The 19,848-nt window shown below is 39.6% G+C and overlaps 1 protein-coding gene across 2 annotated transcripts in view; it reads left to right on the top strand.

Annotated features, from left to right (window-relative positions):
- TET2 (tet methylcytosine dioxygenase 2) overlaps window positions 1-17,092 on the top strand; it is a 71,633-nt gene extending 54,541 nt beyond the window's left edge. The window contains exons 4-10 of one of the 2 annotated variants that reach the window (XM_014261717.2): window positions 2,148-2,241; window positions 3,370-3,578; window positions 4,362-4,512; window positions 6,659-6,748; window positions 9,273-9,410; window positions 10,719-11,079; window positions 12,342-17,092. In XM_014261717.2, the coding sequence (XP_014117192.2) occupies window positions 2,148-2,241; window positions 3,370-3,578; window positions 4,362-4,512; window positions 6,659-6,748; window positions 9,273-9,410; window positions 10,719-11,079; window positions 12,342-13,741 (2,443 nt within the window). In that variant the 3' untranslated portion in view covers window positions 13,742-17,092. Of the gene's footprint in view, window positions 1-2,147; window positions 2,242-3,369; window positions 3,579-4,361; window positions 4,513-6,658; window positions 6,749-9,272; window positions 9,411-10,718; window positions 11,080-12,323 lie in introns of both variants that reach the window. The other variant, XM_005517494.3, reaches the window with a different exon arrangement.
- Window positions 17,093-19,848: the final 2,756 nt, after the last annotated feature.

Genomic DNA, 19,848 nt, shown 5'->3' with positions numbered 1-19,848 from the left:
AAGTAATTTTTCATTCTTAACATTGACCTCACCTTTTTTTTTTCTTTTTTGAATTTAATTTAATTTCATGTTGGCAGAAGGAAAGCATGAGATATCATAGATAACGTGCAACTAATCAGCCAGTTTCAGCAGAGTATAGCAGCAGCCACTTGAACAATAGCCAGTGTTCAACTGTATGGTATGAACTATGAAATTCTCTGACTAAAAAACTCCAGAACTCATTAGTTAATTTTGTATCCCTAAGTAAAAAAATCCAAACCCTTTACTATAAAGATACTGTCAAGCATACATGTGCAGTTGGTGACATTAATCACAACTCAAGCACTTTTAACCTGGCTTCCCATGCATATGGATTGACTGTTAAGGTATCAGCACTGCTAAAGAAGCCAGGATTTGGATTTAGACTTAAAATTAATATTTTAGCTATAGCAGAACTAATTTCTTGCAGAATCCACAGCAGATACAGACATTTTACCTCTTCATTCTCTCAATTCCTACTTCATGCTCAGGTAAATTAGCTCTAGTTTTTAAGCCAATCAGCTTTGGCCTGAAAGTAAGCATGACAAACATCAGGCACAAATTCCTTTCTGACAGTTGAAAAAATTTGGGATGAAGTCCATTTCATTTCCAGTGTATAATGCACAACATACTTCTACAGAGGCATCCACACAGTTGTCCAGCAATCCAGATTAGAAAACTGATAGAAAATGTTAAGATATAATTTTTTTTAATGTGGTTAATTAAAGAAACAAATAAATACTAATATCCAAGCCTAAGCAGGAAAAAGTGACCTAACAGTTGCCTGCAGAACATGTGTAGTACAACTTGATTTTGATGTTGTAGTACAACTTGAATTTGTATGATTTTCTGTGACACTGGAACTTCACAATGAAATCACATCTAAAAATAAGCATTTTTCATTTCCTTTACAGGACAAAAGTTTAAATGCAGATACTGGCCCTTAAATATGTCACCAAGATTTTAGTGCAAAAACAAGATGACAAAGGGCCAAAAGGTCATAAGGCATCACTAAATGGCTGCATAACAAGAACATACCTTGATTGCTGTGTAGGTAAAAGGCAAAGAACAAGGAGATCGATTCAGTTAGTCCCCACATTTGACTGTCAAAAGTTAACACCAATGAGAGTGGCAGCATTCCAGAATTGGAGATGGAAGTGCTGTTTGCCCAGCACCCAAGGAGAGCCGGGCAGCCACGGTGGCTCAGCCTGTAATACTGCGGTTTCTGCCCTGGCAGATCCCTGGCACACCTGCCCTGGTGTGCTCCCAGGATCAGCAGGTGGGCAATCCCAGAGAAATGCCTGGTAATGGCTCAACACATCCAGCACTTACTACTGAGTTAAGATATCCTTCACGTGGCATTTGCCATATATTTCCACCTGGAAAGTGGATCCTTTTTGCTCTGGCCACAGCACTGCTTGCACATGGAGCTAGAGCCTGCCTTGAGAGCATCATCCCCTTGTTTAAATGCTTCACCCATTGGGTGGGAGCTTGCCCACCTTGGCTGCAAATAGACACACAAATGGTGTTATTTGAGGGCACCTTGTGATCCTAGCTGAAGTACAGAAGTCGAGTATAAGTAAATAAGTAACAATTTATGATGGATGATTAAGTTAAAAAAAATAGGTATGATACAAATTAATTCTGACTTAACTGATTCACACTAAGACAGAAACAAGCACAGAAAATTAATAGAGTGACTATTACATGCCAGCTGTTCCATGACAACTTAATTATGTACATTTCACAAACAACTTCAACCCAGAAATTAAAAGAAAAATATAAAATTCTTCACCAAAATAAAGAGACTCCTTTTGATTTTAAAAAAGTCCACTTTCCAAAATGTCATCTATAACAAATACTCTAATGAAATTGTTAAAATATTTGGTAATATTAATGTGATAGTGATAATTTTTATCCATCTGGGATGTATTAAAGACATTTGCATCTCTTGATATATTATTCCACCACTGTAATAAAATCAAGAAGACAAACCACATTGCACATCTTTCCTTGTAATTCACAGTGTTTATTTTCTAAGATAAGACTGGCAAATATTCTCCATCTCTTCAGTGTTCACACTGAACCAAATGAATCTGCTTATTGTACATATTTTTGTTTTGTTTAAGATTTGGACAGAAGGGTAAAGCTATACGAATTGAGAGGGTTGTCTACACTGGGAAAGAAGGCAAAAGTTCTCAAGGATGTCCAATTGCTAAATGGGTAAGTGATGTAAACAAATTAATCTAGTCTAGTATGATGGTTCATGTAGCTGGCAGCAGTGAAGTGTCCTGTTAACTGACACTAGGAAAGTTAAAATAGCTCAACAGCAGCAGAAATACGAGGTGCCTGTAGCCTGCTCCCACCCATCTCTCACTCCATTGACTTGTTACATGGAGAATAGCAAGAATAAAATTTAATTTAAAAGTATGAAAACCTAAGAAGAAGGGCATGTTTGCCTAGATTTAAGTTTTGCACCACCTGGCATTTTCATTGCTGTTTAATTTTAGGCTACAAATAAATCCAGTAAGTTCACTATTGTGATGTCTTTAAAATACCCTCCCAGGTTGAGAGAGGTGTTAGGACACCCTCTTAGCAAACACTGTTGTACTTTGGAACAAATTACTGAGTGATTTGGATTGCTGGGGAAAGACAGGATGAGGAACATTATAATTTAGTTTTCCTAAAAAACTACATTATAGTTTTTATGCATGCCAGACTGCACCCTTTTTAGGAAATGCTTCTCAGTGTTTATGCTACTGGAAGGATACTGTTTTAATTGAAGAACATCTACTGCTTCCAGCACTGTAATGTTTGTATGTAATAAGAGTGGGTCACAAAGCTGTGAGGCTGGTTATGAGTATATCTGCTGAAGTTCGGAAGGGAAGGGGAGAGAGCTCCTACGTCCAGTTATTTAGTCCCTTCCTTACTGCCTACTTTTCCCTGCATGCTTCCTGCCCTAGCAACCCAGTTCTGTTTAGGGAGACACCTCACTGCTCACTTCCTCTTCCTCACCAATCAATCTGGGCCACAACCATAACACAGATTCAGGAGAGGATTTCTGCTGAATCAGAGCATGGAGGATACTTTTACAAAACTGGTTTCCACCACCATGGCATTTCATGCCATCAGTCAACCCCTTAGAGTCAGATTCATTGAACACAAAGGGTAGCCCTGGCATATCACCATGAGAAAAACAGAGTGAACTTCCAGAAGCAAAGAGGAGAACACAGGTAGAAGTAACGTCCACACACACAGAGTAACACTGAGGTTTCCTGTTCTCTCGCTCTTCACATTAAGAATGGCATCATTTGTGTTGGGGCTCTGGGGTGTGTGTTGCTGTACATGCAGGTAGTCCGCAGAAGCAGTCAGGAGGAGAAGCTGCTCTGCTTGGTGCGCGAGCGAGCAGGACACACATGTGAGACGGCTGTCATCGTGATTCTCATCCTGGTCTGGGAGGGAATCCCAACCAGCCTGGCTGATAAGCTCTACTCTGAACTCACCGACACTCTGAGGAAATACGGCACGCTCACGAACCGGCGCTGCGCCCTGAACGAAGAGTAAGTGGAGCAAAGGCTGTGCTCACCAAACCTGCAGGCCCACCTTCAGACCCAGCACCTCTACTCATGCTGTTACCCTGAAACATCTACAACATTCCCAGCTATTTCAGGTGGTTTGAAAACCCACAAACAAAGTAAACACTCTTATAAATAGGGACAAACATTTTATCAGAGTTGTGCAACATCTCAATATATTTAAAAGAGATCTCAGCAGGGGCCAGGATAGCTGATACTTCAACCTTGAAATAAAAGCTGGGTGCACTAAATCATACTTCTGTAAGCTGACTAGCCTCAGTCTAAAGAAATTGCATCTTCATCCCATGTCTTTCTGAGAAACAAGAACATTTAGACCAAAATTACCACAGCTATTACTGTATGTTACTTTGACTTCATGGGTAGAGTCATATATCAGGAATTATTGCTTAGCCCCTGTCAGAGGGCTCCCACATTCTTGCAGCGCTGTCAGCACAAGCCCCTGTGGCACCATGAATATCAATACCTAACAAGGCACCACACAAACATACCCTCACCCGGGCAAGCTGGATTTCTCACACAAGTGTAGAACCCCCAAAGAACCTGCTTTGTAACCATGAAATTATTCACTCTGATAAATTCTTCTGTTATGATGTGTATGTCTCCCTCTTGCATTTCTTCATTATTTACTGCTGGAAGATGATCCACACCACTGGTTCCCTGGAGCACTGGCAGAATGCTGATAGCTACTGCCTGAGCACCACAGGGGGACCTGCCTGCTGCTAACAGCTGTGTTCTCTTATCTTTTAGACGAACTTGTGCATGCCAAGGGCTGGACCCTGAAACTTGTGGTGCTTCATTTTCCTTTGGTTGCTCCTGGAGCATGTACTACAATGGTTGTAAGTTTGCCAGAAGCAAGATTCCAAGAAAGTTTAAGCTGATGGGGGATGACCCAAAAGAGGTTAGTGTCCATTTCTGAAACAAGCTTCATTTGCAAAGAAATGTTTTCTGTCGCTCTGTAAATAGAGATACAGTATGAGAGAGCAGGGCCCGAGGCCTCCCTGAGTGCTGGACAAGTAGTGTAATTAAATAACAGCCAGTCAAAACCGATTGATTCCAGTCACTGAGCCAGCTGAATTGACTGTCCAAATTCTGACAGCTGGTAAAAGCCCTGAGACTTGAAACCATGTTTGCAGGCTTTCACAATTAGAGGAGAGGGCATGGCCTGAATAATTCTGGCTGTATTAGGCCTGCAATTGAGCATTCCCCAGTGGCACAGTGGAAGGTTTACCAGCTAATGGCACATAACACTGCAACTGGGAACCAGAGCAGACTGGTTCAATGGAGGCAACCGTGATGAAACTCTGAGATGACAATAGGAAGAAGAGGATAAGAAGACTCATTCTACATACAGTCCTGCCCCACTGAATGTTTCCAGACTGGGGTCTGTGTTACAACTGGCAAGTATTTAAAACAAGCCAGAGTAATAAAGACTGACCTTAGCCTGGACACAAGATATGCTGAAGTTATGACTGAAGTGACTCTTAGACACCTCCAGCAAGTCATGAAGCTCCAGTGGCCCAGTCTGCTTTCTGGCAAGGATGTGCAGATTGAGTCCCTTGCTTGTGTACTGACACATTAGTGCACAGTCTCACTGTATTTTGATGTGTTACACATATCCAAGCTCAAATTACTCTCTCATAATCAGAGAGACAGGTACTTCTGCATCCTACCACCTGTGCTGAAAAAAGTGCACTGTTCAGAATATCATCATAGCTAACATACAGGTTTTCCTGCCCACTGCTCTTCTACAGCACCAAGAACTACAGAATAGCTCTTCTCCAAACATGCTGTGGGAGAAAGCCTTCTTTATCACAGCCTGCAATCCTAAACTACCTACATTTCTAAGATGGATACCTGGCCAGAGCACACCAGGGCACTCTTCCAGCTTTCATGCTTGGATTTACTTCATATGGGAGCCAGATTCAGGAAGGAAAGGTGGTTTTACCCTCCAGTCCTGGTCCCAAAGTTGGGGCAGCCAAAATATGCATCCAGACCAGGGGCTGGGTTCCACAGACACAGTATACACAGCACAAACAGAATCCTCACCAATAGAAACCAGAAGTTATATTAACAAATACTAACCTACAGGCCATACAAAAGCTCCACATTCTGACAGCAGGCACAAGGTCACAGCAAGATGTTTTTTGACAATTTCATGTCAAAACCAAACTAGGATATTGTCCTGTAGTAGGGAATACAAACTTTCAACACACCAAATGCATTTCTCTCTGAAACCTGTTTTCTCACAGTGCTTCACATCTTCCTTAAATACAAAAGCTCCTAAAAACAAATATGCCACTCCAGTATGCCACCATTCTGTATGCATTTAAAATTAAAGATAAGGGCCTCATACAGACAAGGTTTTGAATTTGGGATTCTCATCCTTAGATGATGGGGAGTATGTTATTAGATTATTTTTTTAAAACGTTTTATTCTGACAGTGTTCAATTTAGAGGAAAAAGGAGGTGTGGTCATTCCCACTTCATATCACCAGTTACTAAATACATCCATGATTCTTCATTGCTTAAGAATTGGGAACTTTTTGAAGGCTGCAGTATTTAAATATTTTTAAATTTCTACATGTAAAAATACTTCAGCATGTCAAAGTGTTGTCATTGCAGTGTGCAAAACCCTTAAATTAGCCATATTTACTTGGACCATTCTGATGTTATTACTCTCAAGCTTTCTGAAGAGTATTATTTTCCCACAACTCCAGAAAAGGAAAATAATGAGGATTATCACACTTAGGTCTAAAACATATCCACGTTGAAGAATGTGATTTTTCTCAATATAAAACAAAAGTATAGTATGTGATGTTCTATTGCGTTTCCCACTACACTGCTGTAACTGCTTCATTCCTTTAAAGGCCTTGGAACAATAAAATTAAAAGGAGATTCATAACAGTCACTGTCTAAACACCAATGATATTGGTTTATGCCTTTACACAACCATCAGTGTAAACATGATGGTGTAAAGACCCTAACTTGCTGGATCTCAAATGTACAGTATGGAAATGTCATTGAATCCTGTTTCATCTCTAACAGGAGGAAAAACTAGAATCTAATTTGCAGAATCTGTCAACCCTGATGGCACCTACCTACAAGAAGCTTGCACCTGATGCATATAACAACCAGGTATGATGGGGATAAAAAGGAATATTAGCAATCATGGAAATAACCTGATTTTTAACATACTTCCCAATGCTTCAGCCTTGCACCAAACTGTTAAATCCATTTTGTGCCAACATTTCTTTGACATCAGCATAAAGACAAATAGAAATGAACAATTCCACTTAAAATGCTCTCACAAGTAAAACTAGCAGGATTTGGTCCACTAAATAGAATTAATCTTTTCACCTACATCAACACAATAAAATTATTTCGCTCTTCAGCTCCAAAACACAAATTTCTCAATTCAGCATGACTTACCATCCAAACCAGCAAAGCTGCCATGAACACAGTTTGAGATTGGCAACAGTTTGCACTCAAGTCCTGAAGCCACAGTTTCAGTTCTGCTCTCTCAAGAAGCAGATGAATTTAGTTTTTACCAAAACACCCTTTATAAACATGCTTTTAAAGTGAAGTTTTGTATTTGAGTACACTCAGCTCTGCGTATGTACACAAGTGCCTGCACCAGCCTTCTTGCATGAGGAGATCGTGTGCGCCTGTTTTCCGTGGATCCATGTTCTTGGACACCAGCACGTTCAGAGCTTTGATGCTGTTCTCCCTGTGGCTGTGTCTTGCCTACATTTCATTACAAAATGTTTTTCAGTGAGTTAGACCAAAATGTGACAGCTCACCACCTGCAAACAAGTAACTGTTAACCCTCATTTTCATTGCTCAGGTTTACTACTGTTAGGAATATTCACAGAATTTACAGTCCCCAAACTTTCAGCATCTACTACAAACTGTGACATTATCCTGCTCTCCTACTGACAGAACTGTACAACTAGCACAAGACATATTCTCAGAAACAGTAAACTAACACAAAACTGTCCATTATTATCTGCAGTAAAATTCACTCTTTTACTGCGTACTTAGTAGCAGCTAGACAGGGTAATCAGACTCAGTGCAGACTTACCCAGTTTCACTTACCTGATCAGATAACATTTGGAGACTCATTATGGAGAAAACTGTGGCTATGTGCCCACTAGCTGTGGTTATCTGTTCAAATATCTGAGAGGCATTCTGCAAGAGAAAATAGGAAGAGAAAGAAAACAACAAAAAAAAAAAGAGACCAAGAAATCGTTTCTTTGCTTGGGCTGCTTTTCTTTTCCCACAAAAATTCACTAAAGAACTTTTCTCCAAGTAAGCTGTGGTGCTGAAACATTTGCTGAAAATACATGCTTTTACATGTTCAAATTTTTACCTTATGTAATAAGGCATGTGTATAGCTTGGCTTATTTCAGGAGCTTCATGTAGACCTTATATTTGTAGGGAAATTGTACTCAAGCTACTGTCAGGGGCTTTAAAGAAAGATGATTGAGTTCTAATTTGTATGATATTGTAAAAGGTTCTAAAATCAAAAAAGCACTAAAATCACATTTCAAATTCCCAGATTTATTCTAATCCAAAATTTGGACCACTTTTGGATTACAACCCAGAACTGGAAAGAGTCTGTTTCCCAACTGGACTGAACAGATAATTTCAGAGAGCAGCTGCACTGTATAGCTTGATCAGGCAATTATAGTCTGGCTAACATTTCAGATCAGTCACATTTAATTCCAAAAAAGTTTACACAGTTTTCAAGTTTTGTTCTGCTTTTATTTTCAGATTCCAGTGAAGTAAATAATCCAGATTTGAAAAATCAATGAGCAATGTGAGCAAGCTAGACATATTTTTAGTGATTTTGAATGAAGACTTGGCAAAGCTTCTAATTTGACCTTAACTTAAAAAGGCATCCATTAAATTCCAGTAAGTGTAGATGTTCTGTGCATTCACTTGAAAGGTTCAGGAATTTCAGCAAAGCATTTTATAACTGTGGTTTCATTTTTAATTTTCTAAATAAAATATGAAGCCATAATTTTTCCAAGGCTTTATCTTCCATTACAAAATCCTTTATTTTTGTTAAAGGTCTGTTGTTGCATTATGAGTTCTTTGTAAAGCTCCTTAATAATGACTGCATGGGTACAAAGCACTGTCTTGACTGAATTCTCTCTTTTTAGTCAGGGGTTAGATTTGTACTTAAGCTAATGAAATATATGTTTAGCATGCCAAAATATTACAAATCAAAAAGCAAATTATTATTTTTAATTAAGTCATTCTGAAGTCAATTTTCTACAGGCATTTTCCCTTAATAGCTTGGTATACTTCCAGTCTACACAAACATATCACTCTCAAGAGTGCCAGTCATGGAAATCATGCACTGCATTTGTCATGTAAAAACACCAACCCCTGGCAGAAAATCAGGAGTAATACACAAGGAGAAGTATTATTGACTAATTTCACAATCACACCAGAGACTGAAGGTACCAGGGAACAAAGCAGCAAGAAATGAAGCATGGATACAAATCAGCCATCGAATTTCTGTAGTTTATTTGCTTTCAAGATGTGTTGTCACCTCCAAGATGTGAGGGAAACCTGCCCTTTGTCACAGCAGAGCATTCCTTGTGCACTCAGTGTCCTGCAGCACCCAGTGAAACCTGTCCTGTCTCTCCAGATCGAGTATGAACACAGAGCCCCCGAGTGTCGCCTGGGTTTGAAGGAAGGTCGCCCATTCTCAGGGGTCACTGCCTGCCTCGACTTCTGTGCTCATGCTCACAGAGACTTGCACAATATGCAAAACGGGAGTACTCTGGTAAGTCTGGGATGTGTAACAGCCTCCTCACCCCAGCACTCAGCTCGTGGCTTTGATTCATTATCTCCTCTCTGTTTAAATTTATACTGCATAATGCAGATTAGTTAAAAAAAAAAAAAAAAATAGGCAGTAACTGAGCTAACTTATTACCCCCTACACACATTTTCCTTTCAAATGAATGAAACTTATGGTGTATTAAAGAAAGGTTTAACACAGACCTGGTAAAAGAGGAACTGTGGAGACAATGGAAAGAAGGTCCCAGCAGAGCTGAAATGCCCGTTTCAGTGTTCTTGGCACTAAACTGTTCATACTTATCCTCTTGAAACCCTTCTTCTTCTAACAACTTTGGATTATATTCCTGCTTTGGATGAGCAGAAAGTCTGCAAGTCCATATACCCCTTACTCTCCTCAGTTCTGATTTCTGGCAGGTACAGCAGAAGTTCTAAAGAAGATATAAGAAAAACAAGCTGGTTCTCAATGTATATTGGATTATTTCTGTGACAAAACAGTTGGGCCAAACATAGGAAAGAATACTCTTCAGTTCTGAATAATCATAAAGGCTGTGGTTGGAAGCAGCTCCCTAGATTTACAGTGCAGCTCTTACTACAACCAAAGAGAGTATCTGCCTTTTCAATTCAAACTGAATTTTTCTTGTTTCCAGAGTCTGACTAAATTCACAAGTTAATCACCACTAATACAATGTAGATTTCCAGCTGAGCTTTCTTCCCAAATCTGGGACAATGATTTTCCTGCAGAATATGTCCCTATCAGCATCTTTTTCCACAGAGACCCTCCCAATACCTATGCTAGCTAGAACTAATACTACAGGCTTGCTGCATGACAACAGTAACTTCCCTAAATCTTGTTATTAACATTACAGTTACACTGTAAGGGGGTGTGAAGTGTAACACCAGTGTGTTACATTACACACTCTCTCTAACCGTAGCTACCCTATGTATTGTAGTGAAAGAGTCTTCAGGTGAGTACAAAGTCCCCAATTCCACTGCTTTAGCTCTTCGGCCACAGTACAATGGATCACAGAGTTTATTTCATATGAGGGTAATCCCTAACTATACTGTTTATTTCAGAACAAGAAAAATAAATAGATATCTATACACCTTCTGTTTCTTTTAATACTGTCCAACAAAGTAATGGAGGAAATTATATTTGCAGGCTTGTTGTGATATGCAAAAATTGCACAGAAACTTACAGTTTACAATGAGCTTGCGAGATGCCAGTGCTGACAGTGTCAGGGCAAGGCACAATGCAGAGGTAGAATTTCAGATCTCTAATACACTTTTCTAACAGGTTTGCACACTGACTAGAGAAGACAATCGTGAAATTGGCCAAACACCAGAAGATGAGCAGCTCCATGTGCTCCCATTATACAAAGTCTCTGATGTGGATGAGTTTGGAAGCACTGAGGGCCAGGAGGAGAAGAAGAGGAATGGCAGCATCCAGGTCCTTACTTCCTTTCGACGAAAAGTAAGGATGCTAGCAGAGCCTGTTAAGACCTGTCGGCAAAGGAAGCTAGAAGCAAAGAAAGCAGCTGCAGAAAAGCTTTCCTCCTTGGAGAATGGGTCTAGCAAAGCTGAGAGAGAGAAGTCTGCTGCAGCACGCAACAAGCAAGGCACCTCTGAAGCAGCAGGTCACGCAAAGCAGCTGGCAGGTAAACACAGGAATCTGAGCGGGGTCAGCAGTGGTAAGCATCCTACAAATCAGGGTCAATTATAATCAGCCTCAAGAAAACCATTATTTTCAGCCCAAGAACGTACTGAAATAAAAAGGCAAGAGATTTCTTGAAAGCAAATATCACTATTATATAAATACTAGAGTGCCGAAATTGGTACAACTCTAGAGAAGAAAAAATAAAGTTGCAATGAAAAATCTTATACTGTTGGATAGTTAACACTTGTAGAAATCTAGAAACAAACTCTGCTTGCCATCCAGTGTATTGTAAAGTATCTTTAAAGCACTAGTAGTGCTAGAAGCCATGAAGAGAAGTATGTAGTGCTACTGTCAAAGAATGACCTACTCATCACTCAATGCCTGCCACTGTTACAGAGACCCTCCTAATTTCAGGAGATACAAGCACAACCTATTTACCACTATTTATACTCTCTACCTCCAGACCAAAAGCAAAGCAGGTTTTGCGTAGTGGAGTAAGAGTTTATGGCCTTTCACAGCAGCAGATTTGAAAGTCCTGAGCAAAGGAGTTACCAGAACTATTTCATTGTTGCAGCAGTTTCCCCAGAGAGGAAAAAAGCCATACATCCAGGGCCACCCAGAAGGTCACTGAAATACCTAATAAATGAATAGAAGTCAGCTGTCCCATGACCCAGGCAAGGGTTGTGGCCATTAAATGATGCCATTGCACTTTAATGAATGGTATTTTTGCTCTCATGTCTTCAGTTAATGTCACTTATTACTGCACCGTTCTATCAGTGAATGTTGGTTTTAACATACTCTTAGGAACACTTCTTGGAGTCAGTTCTATTCATGTAGATGAGACAAATTATTTATTCTTGGGGAAAAGAAAGTCACTTTGTGCACAGCTGTTTGGGAGCATTTTGATGCCCCATTTCATGGGGTACTTAAAAGATAATTCAACTCTTTGGATTTTGTGCATGTGACTCAGAACAGACTGCACTGTCCTCTTTTCCTCACTGCCACTAGCATCTGATCTTGTTGGATACATGCCAAAGAGGAAAAGTAGCATTAGTATTTACTCAGCTTCTTAAAGGATGGTGTTTGAGATATGAGAAAGGGAGTGTCTTGTTAATGAATCTACTTATCTTAGAAATTTCATATAATGTATGCAGTTTGTTGGGTGGTTGGGTGGTTGGTTGGTTTGGGGCTTTTTTTTAAAAGCCTGTTTGTTGTGTGGTTGTTTTTTCCTTTTTACGTCTACAGATCTTTTACGTCTTTCAGGACCAGCCACACAACAACAGCAGCAGCAGCAGCAACAACATCCACAGCACTCTCTCCCTAACAACCCTCAGTCAAATCCCATTAACTCTTACTCGGGTTCAGGTTCTGCAAATCTCTATGGAAGGTTGCCTAATCCAGCCAGTGCTTATCCAAACTCTTTGTTCACTTCAGATCCATATGGAGGGTCCAATCCCATGAACCTCTATACAACCTCATCACAGTCTGCGGGGTCTTATTTGAATTCTTCCAGTCCAATGAACCCTTATTCAGGATCTTTAAGTCAAAATAACCAATATCCCCCCTACCAATGCAATGGAAACATAGCTATGGACAACTGCCCCTCTTACTTGGGCTCCTACTCTTCCCAGCATCAGCACATGGACTTGTATAGTTGCCAGAGCCAAGACCATATGTCTAAACTAAGTCTACCACCCATCCAAACATTATACCAGCATAGGTTTGGGAATAACCAGAGTTTTGGTCCCAAGTACTTGAATTATGGAAACCAAAATATGCAGGTAGACTCCTTCAGTAATTGCACCGTTAGACCAAATTTACACCACGTAGGGTCATTTTCCTCTTACTCAACCCATGAGGCCAATGGCCATTTTATGGAGGTTGCCTCAAGGTTAAAATCTAATCTGAGTAATCCAAGCATGGACTATGCCTCCATGAGTAAAACAGGTGAACATCATCACATTCAACCCCCTCCACATTTATCACATGACTACCATTCTGCTCCAAGTATGTTTAGTAGTCCTCCTAATTCACTGCATCTCCAAAATAAGGATAATGAGATTATTTCACATGCAGTTAATGGTTTGTCTAACATGCTTCCAGGTCAAAATCATGACAGGACTATTCCCCAGGGTGGTTTAGATAAAACTGACGTGCTGAATCCAGAAAAAGCAGAGGATCCCGATGAAGTCTGGTCAGATAGTGAGCAGAACTTTCTGGATCCAGAAATTGGAGGAGTGGCAGTTGCTCCATCTCATGGGTCAATTCTCATAGAGTGTGCAAAACGCGAGCTCCACGCAACGACTCCCTTAAAAAATCCCAACAGGAACCATCCCACCAGAATATCCCTTGTATTTTACCAGCACAAGAGCATGAATGAGCCAAAACATGGTCTGGCTCTGTGGGAGGCAAAGATGGCTGAGAAGGCAAGAGAGAAAGAAGAGGAATGTGAGAAGTATGGTCCAGACTACGTGCCTCAGAAATCCTATGGCAAAAAAGCCAAGCGGGAGCCTGCGGAGTCCCATGAGCCCTCTGAGCCAACGTACCTGCGCTTCATCAAGTCCCTGGCACAAAGGACACTGTCGGTCACCACGGACTCCACCGTAACTACATCTCCATATGCCTTTACACGGGTTACAGGGCCTTACAACCGATATATCTGACTTCACACCTTGGTTGGTTACCTCATTTGAAAAAACACCTTGTCACTAGGGTAGTAGTGCTTTAGGTTTTGTGGACAGAACTCATCGGTTGAAAAAGCCTCGGCACACCAGCAAAAAGAGGTAAATCTCACTAGAGCACGTGTTTTCCACTGATTTTTAAGTGGTCACAGATGGCATGTAGGAAACAAGACCAAAGCATCCTATGCAAAAACAAACAAACAACAATAAAATAGAAGAAGAAAATAAAAGGAAAGAAAAAAGGAGAGAACACAACAAAAAGCATTTCACAAGTTACATTGGAAAACACTGGCTCTATTACTGAAAGAGATAATCTGCAAATGGAATTTTTTTTTCCTTACAGTTTTGCACATCTGTGGCCACTTTTAATGTCATCAAGTTTGCATAGTCATGGAACAGGAGCAAAAAAAAAAACCCTAAAAAATAATACTGTAGTATTACAACTGCAGGAATCTTAAAATAACATCTGGTGCTGAATCTATGATGTACTGAAATACTGGAATTATGGCTTTTTAACATGCAGTTTTTACTGTAATCTTAATAGCCTTTTGATTTTATTTAACAAAGTAGATAAGTATAAGACAAATAGACAGCAAAACACTGAATTTGTTTGAATATTCTAAAACCATGGTGCTATCTAAGAGAATGGTGTCTTTATTTTATCAGTCAAACAGTTAATGCCTTTATAACAAAATGTCAATGATATAGTCAAATGTTCTTCAGCAACTGGGAGGACCTTTTCATTCATGTATGTATTGAAGTTACCTGGTGTTAAAATAAGCTTACTTTTTAACATATGGGAATTACAAAGACCTCTGGATTTTGCTCATCCAGTCAAGTCCTAAAAAAGGACAATAAAAGAGAGAGATATTTTTTTTTAAATAGTGTTTCGAAAGCACTTTGTCTACCTAAGCTTGGCAACTTGAACAATGCTAAGGTACTAAGACATTAAAAAAAAAAAAAAGAAGAAGAGTTTACTTTGATTTTAAAATGCAAAGATAATTTTTTTAAACTAAAAAAGCTTTTAAATACTTTTGGTTTAGCCATGCATCAGCTAGTGGGCTACATATCCATTTTTAATACAGTCAGTTATGGTAAAAATGGGGCTTACTGGATATAAGGGAATACTTAAATACACAAAACACATTTTTTCTGGTGCTCATCTCACACAGCTATACTGTAAACTGTTTTCTACAATTATTATGACAAGTTCATTGCTCAAATATGTACAGTTTTAAGGAAATAATTTTATATTAACCACAGGTAATAATTAGCAGCATGCAACAAACTACACCTAGTTAGCTTGGGCTTCTGCTGTTTCTAGAGATCTTTGCGCTCCCACTATGGAATGGCAGAACTGCTTCTGTGTTGATAATTATGTACATTGTGGTGCAAGTCATTTCTCGGTGCAAGTGGCCTCTTTTCCAGAAAGACAGAGCAGACCGATGCCTACATAAGATGAATGAAACAGGGTTAGTTCTGTGCGATTCCGTTGATTAATAGAAAAAAAAAAAATAGGCAGCTGGCTTGCTGTGGTGGTTTTAAATCAATAATTTCTATTAAAAATAAAAAAAAAAAAAGCAGGAGAGTTGTATAGTAAATTAAATTGTAAACAAAACTTTTTTTAACGCAATGCTTTAGTATTTTAGTACTGTAAAAATATTAAATCTATATATATTTGGGTTTTGAGCTGAATTCACATCATGGTGCTACTCAGCCTGCTACAAATATATCATAATGTGAGCTAAAAATACATTAAAAGGTTTGAGTGATGTTCCTACTTGTCATATACCTCAACACTAGTTTGGCAATAGGATATTGAACTGAGTGTGAAAGTTTATATATTGTATACCATCTTTTTCCCCCAATAGCCTTTGAAAAAAACAAACAAAAAACTAAACAAAAAAAAAAAAAAACAAACCTCTCGATACTTGACATTTTAGCAAGTATAACTTGAACTTCAACTTTTTTTTTTTTTTCTTTTTTTTTCTTTTTTTCTTTTTGGTTCTAAAAATTCAGGGATATTTCAGCTCATGTTCTCCTATGCCAATGTGTCATCTGTGTGTATGTAAAGCTGTTGTAGGTTAAATATATTATTCTTGGGGTTTTTGGTTTTTTTTGTTTTTTGAGAGATTTAATGTTTTTCTTTTGAATCCCTTCTCTTATTTTTCTTGTACATGTATTGTGTAACTAAAACTAATTTTGTAAATTTGTTAGCTCTTTATTGTAACAGAAGTGTTTAAGAGATTTAGAATGTTTTGACTGTTTCAAATGATTAAACAAGAAGAAAGTAGAATGCACTGAGCTGATTAAAGGGAAAAATGTAAGTCAGGGGTTTGGCAAGTGACTGTTTGCTAGAGTTGTTCAAGTCACTCTCTAAACAAGGCTTCTTAAATACTGTAATGAATAAAATAAAATATAAAAAGGTACAGTCTGTACAAGGGCTTCCCTAAACATGCAAACCTCCATGTCCCAGCTATATCTTGTGCAATATACTGTAAGATTAAGTTTGGTCGAAATTAATTCTATCCAACAGAATCACAACCTAACTCAAGTAAATCAAAGGAGGCCTTTGGGTTTAATGGTCAAGTATTTATTATGGCAATTTTGTTTTTTCTCAGTCTGTGACTTTATCCACTCATTGAAACAAAAGTTTTGCCTTTTTGAAAAAAAAAAATTATGGTTATATGTCAGATTAAGTAAATCATTATATATCTTCATCTTTTGGTGATTTTTTTTTTAATCCTATATAATTCACGTAATCCACAGTAGATGTTTGGTTAATATACCATGCACCGTCATTTGCCAAACTGCTGGCAGCAGGAGCAGGAAGCTTAGTTGGAGAATCAGTTTTGTATTGTAAATACCTGAGCTGTAATTTTTGGTGTACAGAACCCTGCCTCAGTTGGAATGAATGACAAAGCAGACAGAGTTGCTTGTATAGGATTATCAGGTTGACTATAGCCATACTTGAAGATGCTTCTGAGAGTTGTCAACTTTACTTGAATGAATTTTTCATCTTGATTGACGCACAGCAGTAAAAAGTTCACTTCTAAAGCTAGTGGTTAACTTGTGTAGGAAACTTTAGCAGTTTGACACTAAGGTAATGAACTTCTGTGTGCATTTTCTATGCTTATGTTCTACTTTTTTTTTTACTTTAGTTTCATTCATTTTCATGAGATGTTTGGTATGTCTATAAAAAGAATCCGAGGATGGTTATAAATACTGTAAGTATTGTAATGTAATGCAGGTTATTTGAAAGCTGTTTATTATTATATCATTCCTGATAACGCTGAGATGTGGGTGTTTTTAATAAAATTTATATTTATTTAATGCACTCTAAGTCTGTCTTGCAGAAACTTGTCTTTCCTTGTCATTTCTACCAGCCAACAACAGAGCAGGCATCATGCTCAAACAAAGTACATCACTAGGGACTCCAAAACAGGAAGCCTCAGCCTCATATTTATTCCTAGTTCTGCTTTGACTCTTACCTCTAAGAGGCTGGGACACAGGCTGCTAAGCCCAGGCTACTGCTCCATAAAATCTGTGTTTACAGGAAAGGAGGGAGGCATTTTTATGGGCAGGAAGAGACAGTAGGTTAAGAATTTTTCTACTTTATTTCAAATCACTCCCAAATGGTGGGATGCTCCAAAAAATAGCATCGTGCCAGGGGAGAGTTAGATTGGATGTTAGGAAAAATTTCATCACCAAGAGGGTTGTAAGATTGGAAAAGCCTGTCCTGGGAAGTGGTTGAGTCACCATCCCTAGAGCTATTCAAAAGACCTGTACATGTGGCACCTGGGGACATGGTTTAGTGGTGGACTTGGCAGTATAGGTTTACTGTTGGACTTAATGACATTAAAGTTTCTTTTCCAACCTAAATTATTCTGTGACCAAGAAAAACCCCAAAACTATAAAAGCCAAAAACCACAGGTATAATCTAAATCACTCAGAAGCTAGAGAAAAGCAGAAGCAGTAACAAAGTGTGTCTGAATAAATACCAGGACATACATTCTTGGAGGCATCACACAAAAGCTTGTTCTCCTGGTCCCTTTGTTTAACTTCAGGGGGGATATCAGGACTGAATTCTGAAACAGCCTATTCTGAGGGAAAAGGCAGAAATTGCTCTCTCCACAGTTGCAAAATGTTTCTGTGACAATTGCAAGAATTCTCAAGCTTCCTTTTTTAAGAGTCCGAGTTTGTGGCAGCACTGGTCACCCCATCCATCAGCACCGCACACCTTGCTATGCACATTCAGATCACTCAGTGTCTTGGGAACGTGGCAAAAACTCAGCACTCAGTAATGTTCCCCCCAGCTCTCAGTGTATTCCCAGAAGGGAATGTCTTGAGACAGGCTAGCACCCTGCAGCAGCCAAATGTTGCTCTTTTCTGTGCACAGGTGCACTTTCATGCATCAGACAGCTGAACAGATGGATGCACTGGCTTTAACAGAGCTCTCACAGCCCTTCAGCCTTCCTTGGGAAAGAATCCTGCCATTAATGAACATCTCCACTGGACGCCTTTCAGCATAATTTCTTCAGTGCCTTTCCAGATATCGCACTCCAGAGGTGCTAACATGGCACAATGTGCTCATAGCCAAGACCACAGAGAAGTCAAACCAGACCTTCCCATGGCTCTTCCCGAGACTTGGGCAGTTTGCTTCTGTGCCCCAGGGGGCCGTGACAAGGCACCGCTCACCATCACCAGCCAAACCACTGGCAGTAGCCCTCATACGGTGGTTACAACTGGGAATGCCCAGCTGAGCACCCAAGTAGCTTCTGCCTCACCTTTTCTCTTCACTTCCCTGTCTGTTCTGTCATTTCCCACCTTTTGATACCTCACAGGACAGCATTTTAATGGGAATGACTGGAAAGCCTGTGGTGGCAAGCCAAACCAGGGTGAACAAACACCAAGCAAAAATTAAGAGCAACAGGCAATGATGCTCACACATATGGAAAAGTATCCAACAAAAAAAGGATGAAAGTAAGAACACAACAGTTTCCCTTGGAGAAGCAAAGCAACTTACAGAAGGCTGGGATTAAGTAATGGGCAATGGTGGCTTGTCAAGAAACTATTTCATTTGGTCATCATGCACATTTTCAACACACTTTCAAATAGAAAAAAATTTAGAAAAGCCCAAATCTTTTCACTCAAGTTAAGCTCTAAGCAGAGGAACGAGATCTTGGATTTAAATATGAGCACTGTGGTTTACCCTGCCTGCAAAACAGAACCTATAGAAAAGCACGTTCTCTTGCCCTTAGGCTGTTCCCAAGAGCAAGGCCCTGCCAGCAGAGCTCTCCACTACCTTCTACACTTGTGTGACAAGTGCCACCCCTAACCTGCAAAGGCTTGCTGGTAATCCAGCAGCGCCGATACTAAAACTGGCACATGTCATCTCAGCAGCAAATTAATACTCTGCTATTTAATTGACACAGTAACATTTCTTTTTCCTGAAAAAGATGCATCTGTCAAGTTTCTGTTACACTGATGCAGACACAATTAATAATTTGGAGGCATGTTTTGTCTTAGAGGACTGACAGGTCCACCCCCACCAACCCATGAGCCACAATGACCACTGTCCTTGCATCACTCCGTGACACTCTGCTTTCCAACTATGTTTATGCATTGTGAGTCCATTTACTATGACCTGTAAATGATCCCCTAAATTAAGTTAATTAGGGAAAATATTGTGCTAGGAGAAATTCTTGCAGAACTTGGGAGATAAAACATAGAGCTGACTTATTTGTCTCAGCTCTAACCAGCAAAGGGAGTACCTGTCATTAGGAGAGAAAGCTCTGGTGATTTAAAGAAACAAAAAATGCTCATTTTTAGAGGGAAGAAAAATCTTGCACTGGGGGCAAGAACATGAGAAAGAAGGAAGAGGTCTGTTCAAGATCTACTGTTGTCCTTTCTGCTGGGAGAACACTGAAGCTGGAAGCTGCTTACTTGACTTGGATGTTGCAACATGGGGCACTTAAGCCCCAGACAAATACCACAGTCACTGCAGCAGAGTGGGGGCCAGGGGCCCCATCCATGCCGGGGAATACAAAAGAAGGATCCCCAGATACTAGGCCTTGGAGAAGGGAATG

This window comes from Pseudopodoces humilis, chromosome 6 (assembly GCF_049639895.1).
Source record: "Pseudopodoces humilis isolate 2021_Gansu_Grassland_sample_001 chromosome 6, ASM4963989v1, whole genome shotgun sequence".
Classification (NCBI taxonomy): domain Eukaryota; kingdom Metazoa; phylum Chordata; class Aves; order Passeriformes; family Paridae; genus Pseudopodoces; species Pseudopodoces humilis.
The sequence above is the reverse complement of the archived record's forward strand: the minus strand, read 5'-3'. Positions and strand labels throughout refer to the sequence as shown.